This window comes from Trachymyrmex septentrionalis, unplaced genomic scaffold (genome assembly GCF_001594115.1).
Source record: "Trachymyrmex septentrionalis isolate Tsep2-gDNA-1 unplaced genomic scaffold, Tsep1.0 scaffold171, whole genome shotgun sequence".
In the NCBI taxonomy this organism is placed as follows: Eukaryota; Metazoa; Arthropoda; class Insecta; order Hymenoptera; family Formicidae; genus Trachymyrmex; species Trachymyrmex septentrionalis.
The window spans coordinates 241852-248616 of NW_017304876.1; the positions used below are offsets into that span (position 1 = coordinate 241852).

At 33.6% G+C, this 6765-nt stretch overlaps 2 protein-coding genes across 8 annotated transcripts in view; one reads left to right on the forward strand and one right to left on the reverse strand.

The window, feature by feature from the left end:
• The window catches only part of LOC108746461 (protein purity of essence), a 24625-nt gene extending 21869 nt beyond the window's left edge, over nt 1–2756 (reverse strand). For all 6 annotated transcript variants that reach the window (XM_018483250.1, XM_018483253.1, XM_018483252.1 and 3 more), the window contains exons 1-5: nt 2635–2756; nt 2356–2453; nt 1377–1828; nt 660–1184; nt 298–461 (exon numbers count right to left, since the gene is read on the reverse strand). In XM_018483250.1, the coding sequence (XP_018338752.1) occupies nt 298–461; nt 660–1184; nt 1377–1828; nt 2356–2453; nt 2635–2756 (1361 nt within the window). The remainder of the gene's footprint in view (nt 1–297; nt 462–659; nt 1185–1376; nt 1829–2355; nt 2454–2634) is intronic.
• A 790-nt stretch (nt 2757–3546) lies between these two features.
• LOC108746467 (alsin-like) overlaps nt 3547–6765 on the forward strand; it is a 7097-nt gene continuing 3878 nt past the window's right edge. The window contains exons 1-4 of one of the 2 annotated variants that reach the window (XM_018483267.1): nt 3547–3606; nt 3813–4256; nt 4734–6056; nt 6133–6702. In XM_018483267.1, the coding sequence (XP_018338769.1) occupies nt 3916–4256; nt 4734–6056; nt 6133–6702 (2234 nt within the window). In that variant the 5' untranslated portion in view covers nt 3547–3606; nt 3813–3915. Of the gene's footprint in view, nt 3607–3709; nt 4257–4733; nt 6057–6132; nt 6703–6765 lie in introns of those variants that run through there. The other variant, XM_018483266.1, reaches the window with a different exon arrangement.

Consider the following 6765-nt stretch of genomic DNA (forward strand, 5'->3'; position numbering starts at 1 on the left):
CAGACAAATATCAGATCAGCGAGTCACATTGACCCGATCAGTGTTTGACTGCAACGCAAACTGCCCATACTGCATGCGCTATTGCAAAAAGCTAACATATATATATATATATATAATATATAATTTACGTATATATGTATATACATATGTTGCATGTAATTTGTCAGATATTTTTCTTGATATTACAATTTTGATAACCAACAGTATAAAGAAAAATATAAAATAATTTTAGAAAAGTTCCGGCAATTAAATCCACAAAATAAGATATAGTATTATATATAAAACACATAATATTACACTTTCATGAGATTTACACGTCCACTTCCATCACGAGCTTTACTTGGTGATTTTCCCTTTTCTTCTTTTCCTTTATCTGCAGCACTAAAACTGCTCACAGTTAATTGCGCTTGTAATCCAGCGACTAAGAGCCATACTCCAATCAGTAAATGATTTTGCAGAATCTAATATAGATAAAAAAAATATAATTACATAAGTAATAAAAAAAACAATATATATATTCATAGTATATATTCATAAATTAAAATTATCACTGGAAAATAGAAAATAATAAATAAGTGTAATATTTTTTTAATTTTAATGTAAATAAAATGTAATTTTTACAATATCAAAAAGAAACAAATCTCGTGGAAATTACTTACATGTCCTCCTGCACGCGTGCTATTTTTAATAACATTTGACACTTGGCCAAATATTTCTAGACTCTTCTCAACAACCGTAATTGCTAAAGAATCGTACTCCTCATCGGTTGTTTTTGTATTCTGATTGGTTTGACTATTTGTTGCATTATTTGTACTACACTTAGGTGATACTGCATTTGTTATGCCAACTATGCTTGATGCTGTTGCATTTGCAATCGAACAATACAAGCAAGACATAGTTAGCAGCGACAACTTTTCCAACTTTTGTGATGTCAAAGGTTCCAGTATTGGAAGAGATATCACATTATGTACAATATTAATGTCACTAACGACAGAATGTAAACTGTGCCTTATGGTATGTGCTTCTGAGGCATTTGCTGGTAAGCTGAATCCCTTTTTAGATAAGTAAGCTTGATACTTTCGAGTATAACGCGACAAGTGTGGAAGATTTAAACACATATCCAACAAAGTATCACCAGCACCCATATTCTGCAATATGCTTATGTTGTTTGAAATAAACATCATCTGCAATATAATATAATTTATTACTCTTTTGGTTTAATTCATTCCGCTAATACTGAAATATTAATAATTGTAATAATTATGATTACATATGTACAATAATATAATAACAAAAAATACAACTTATTATAAATAATATATAGTCATAAAATAAATATATTTTAAGTTATAAACATTTATACTTCATTGACAAACCTTAGTATCAGAATGTGTCTCGCTTGCAATGACATTAGTATTTTTGTTTGTATTATCTACAGAATTTTCATTAGTTAGAATCGCAGATGACGAAAAATCTTGCAATGGCATTGTCAATTGTTCGAGAATACTGGTAGACAAATCGCAACGAGACCGCATAGATTCTTTTATAGATTGCTGAGAAGATTCCTTTTCTTTTCCACCTGATGAAGTTGTTGCATGAGGTGGTAATTTTGAATTTTTTATTACAGAAACAAGAGCAATCTCTTCTGCAGATGTAAGTAAAGACTGTCCTGTGCATAGCGCACGTATCGGGAGTAACAGCTGCTTCGTAGTCAAAACCGTCGATGCAGTTTCTCCAGATTGTGTTTGTTGTTGTGGCAACTTGTCCACAAGATACGCAAGCAGCACTTTGCATGCTTGACAAACAATAGGTATTTGACTTTTGGCAACTGAAAAGGATATATTGTAAGACTTAGCATGTATTTATAACCTTATATATACCTGACAAAATATATATAAACAAGCCTATATAATAAAAAATTTTAAAATTCTTTGAATTATTCTGGTATTCCAGGATAGTTTTAGAGATATATAAAGAGAGTTAGAGAGAGTAAAGAACAAAAAATAAAGAAAAATAACAATTTAGATAAACATATTTAGATAACTTATCTAAAATATCTAAAACTATTTTGTCTAAATTATTCAAATACTTTACTAGATAAATTTTTTTTATTCATTAGCTATTAGCTATATATAAACACTTTATCTAAAATACCTAAAATCTTTTTATTTAAGTACTTTCTTCAAATACCTAAAAAATATTTTACAGTTAAAGTCCACTTTCTTATTCTTTATATGTCTCTTATGATAATCATGAAATAATGGGACAATTGTAAGCATATCAAAATTTTAAATAAATGCATATAAAATAATTTTTGGTATAATCATTCGCACGCGAATGCGCGGTGTTACTTACATGTATTTGCGCAACCACTAATACAATCTGCTGACAAGGCAGCGACCGCCGTGTAAAAAGTATCGTATTGATCCTCGTGAGAGACAAATTTGTTTTCGCTGTAATATAATAGAAGAAAAAGAGTGGATATTGTTGCCAAATGGAATAAAAGGTCGAAATGAATTCGATCCGCGGTGACAGGCGGACATCCATTTCTGTTCCGTTAAGGGGGAACATGCTCTTTTGGGTCGAAAAGAGCGTGGTTTAACGCGATTGCTAGAGTACGACAATTATACTTACCTTTTAACGATGCTCTTTATGAGATCGATAACCTCATTTTTATTAAACGAACGCGACGGTGTTCCCAATATCGGTTTCATTACCGAGGCCCACTCATCGTGACCACCACTCTTCGCCGCCATTTTTGATATTGAGCTTACTTTACTAGAAAGTTCATTAAGTTTCATTCTCGATCATAAGGCCGCGTTTACACCATGACAGAAAAGCAGCAGCCAATCAGAACTCGCGCTGATAAAACTGAAATAAGACTACGCATTGAAAATTGAAATTGAAAATTGAAATTTGACTAATGAGAACAAAGGAATTTTAACTCCTATTATTTTGTTTAAATTTCAATCTTTCAATCTCCAATCTCTCATTCTTTGGGCCGGTTTCACCAATGCCGATCAAGCTTAATCGTGATTAACTGTCAACTGCAATTGGTCGATTTTACTAAACAGCAAACGAAATTGATTAGTCAATGGTCGATTAAGTTAATTAGCGTTGGTGAAACCGACTCAAAGAATTCGTAGAGCATCTAAAGATAAATTTAAGGAAGCCTTAAATATAAAGTCTGACTATGAATACGGGCATTAGGTCTTAAGCCACAAGAAATTGACCAATTACAATCGAATGCAAGAAGATTAATTAACTATAATTTGTCCATTTCTTATGAGTTAAGGTTTAAAAACCTATTGTAGATTCGGACTAATTAAAAGACAATTAAGGCGTTCAGCAGAAATGCTGTAATTTCTTTCAATGTAGATTAATCATGATTAAAGCCAGTGGCACGTGATGGGTGTGTTCCAAAACTCGATTCTGTCAACTCCGAGTATGTATTTTTTTATCCTTGTTAAATATTCGGTGAATAACAAGGAGTGTCTTTCAACAAGCATTGGGTGAATAATAAGTATTTTACCATGGATAAAACACTCTAGATAAAACGGTACTACGGAGGCACTCGGGTGATATTTCAGAACGCAGATTATAAAGGTTCAATGGTTTCTCCCCATTCCTCCCACCATACTTCCAACCTACATTTCATGATACGTCCAACAGCTGATATCGGTCATGTCAGTACCAACCGATACTTGCCGGATGTTAATCATTGTAGAAAGATCATACGTTCAATCATGCCGCCCTGCATATTCCTTGCTGCACATTTACAGATGTGTTTAATGGAGGAAACATTGTTGCAGATAATATGACAAAAGAATCAATCGCTGGCAGTTAAACAAAGGTTCGTAGGGCTCTTGCGTAGGTTATGCAAGCCCCCTTATCTGTCAGACCACGTACAGTGAAATGGATAAGCACATGTATCTATGGAGAGGCGCCGACAAATTGTCCTTCACATTCGGCGACAAGCCAAACGGCGTCATTTGCAAGCTCGTCACCGTCAAGGATCATATTTTCGCAGCGACCACGACCAACAACCTCTACCATGGGGAAGTGTCGTTTCGCGATAGCGCCTCTCCGACGCTCGTTTTTAAACGGGCCCAATTCGATGTCGTTGACCTAGCATCCAATTCCGAACACCTGTTCGTCGTCAACAATAATGGACATGTTTTGAAAGTAAATCCTCAGGACATGAGTGTTGTAGACTCAATAATTCTCAAGGAAGAAGTAAAGTATTGTAGCCATGGGTATGTACACATACTGGAGGATAGACTTCTTCCACAATTACAATTTATATAAACCTGGTTTTTTTTTTCTTTTAACTGTTAATTATTACTTAATTCTCTCATATTCTTTTATTTATAATACATATATATGTATGTGTATAATTTAGACTATTGTCCACTTGATGTTTTTGAAATGTTCTTTGATTGATCAATTAGTAAAATTCTTTCTTCTGATTGGTCAATTAAATGCTTTGAAGTTGAAAACTACACTTTTATTTTTATATAATTTTCTATTTAATGTATAATATAAAACACTATATATATTTTGTATATTTTTATATAGACACTCTGTTATTTAGAATAGATACATGATGTAAGATTTACTCTGACACACAAATAAATTTATTAAATCTGTTGAATGTTTTACTAAGTGCTGTGTTCATCATTATTAGTGAGTATTTATACTTGATTATAGAAGACATTTTATTTTATTTACAGATATAAAGAAGAAAATGAAGTAGTAAAAGTGAAATTTATAGCGGTTAGTGATCAAGCAGCATTATTTGTCACGAAAAGTGGACAGTTGTGGGCTAGTGGAAATCAACCACAAATAGATGTAAATAGTATAGAACCAAAAAAAGTTAAATTTTTTGAAGGTAGGACAGTATCTGAGATTGCTTGTGGTTCTAATTTTAATGTGGCTGCTGTGAGGAAAACCACTAAACTCATGAAAGATGATACAGATAGTGAAAACGAGTTGGAAGAAGAAATCTTTGTTAATTCCTGTCCACAATGTCTTAATAATGTTATGTTAAGTCCTGGAAGTGTAACATCGTCAGACACATGTCTCACTGGTCTTCATGCACAGCAGTTTAGTGAAGATCGTTCGACAAATTCCATCAGTGCTTTGTCTACTGCCAGTAAAGAACATGTTTCTCTACCAGAAATGGACAAAAAAGAACAGCCAACTGAAATTATTGCAAATGGCGAGGAATGTCTAAATAATTTAACAGATTCTGACAAAGATGAAAAAAGAAACGTTATATTTATAAACACAGAGACTGCTCGACAATTTTTAACCAGGCAACTGTCTTGGGTTTCATCTTATGGAAGTGCCAAGGAAGACATACCTATGGAAAGTGTTGATCGATCGACAAGGTTGATAAAGCAAAATGTCTCGAATATGGCAAACTTAGTGTATGAAGGAGTTAAAAATGTGGGAGGTAAAGTTGTAACTTTATCTAGACATATGAGCGGTAGTTCTGATATTAATGAATCCAAAGCTAATAGCAATGAGCACTTAGAAGAGCAAGGAGATACTTATATAAAACCTACTGCAACCAGTTTGGCACTGAGCTTGCGTTGTGAAGAATTTCCGTGGTCATCGAGTACTGGTTCCTCTGAACACGAATTATCCCAACATGGGTTGAATGAAAGAATTAATACATTATCTCGTACTGGTAGCAACATTCTGGCGACAGAACTTTGGACGTGGGGTGATGTACAGTATGGACAATTGGGAACGGGAGATACTATTAAACGGCCAAGGCCAGTATTGGTAACAAAGCTTAGCCACACTGGTATCAGAAAGATATCTTGCGGTGCCTTTCATGTGCTTGCTTTAACACTGGACGGCAGAGTATTTGCATGGGGTCGTAACAACTTTAAACAGGTGACTTTGCACACTACAATAGATCAGAGTGCTCCTCAGCTGTTTACCACAAAATTATCTTCTAATGAAAGAGCTATTGATATGGCAGCTGGCAATTTCCACAGTTTAGTAATGATGCATCATGGTTTATATTTTATAGGACAATCGAGGTAATTAAAACATAAATCTCTTCTTTAATTAATTATTTTATTTCTATTTACTTATAAATTTATATATCAATTTTAGTAAAGTTGGCGATATGTTTCAACTTGATATACAAAGTAAAGACGAATCAAATAGTCCGAGAGAGATTTTCAGTTCTGGGCAATACAGTTGTTGTTCTGTGATAAATGAACCAGCAATAAACGTATCAGAAGATTTGATAAATGATCAGATGTTTTTGGAAGAAATGTTGACTGTTTATCAGAATCTCATCAAGCCGTTTCAAAAGAAAAGCGGTGTGACCCAAGAAGCTAATGTATATGAAACAATGTGTCGTTGTTATGCAGAGTTGATGCACTTTAGTGTTTTAAATGTCATAAGTTTGTGGGATTATTTTAATCATATTGGAGAAGCGTACGAAGTCGCAATTGTTGCCAATATAGAGGAATTTACTACAGTATATAAGTACTATTTGAATGCTATTTGCGATGTTATATCTCTCAGTGGTTTTATGCATATTGCAAAACTCATTGAAGTGCCACAAGTAGTTTCAAATTTATTTGTACATAATTTAAAGATTAGTGATGTAATAAAGCATAGCAATGAGATCGTTATAACAATGGCATTACAGCATCCTTTATGTAAATTAAATAGGTAAGTTTGTGTGTGTGTGTGTGTGTGTGTGTGTGTGTGTGTGTGTGTGTGTGTGTGTGTGTG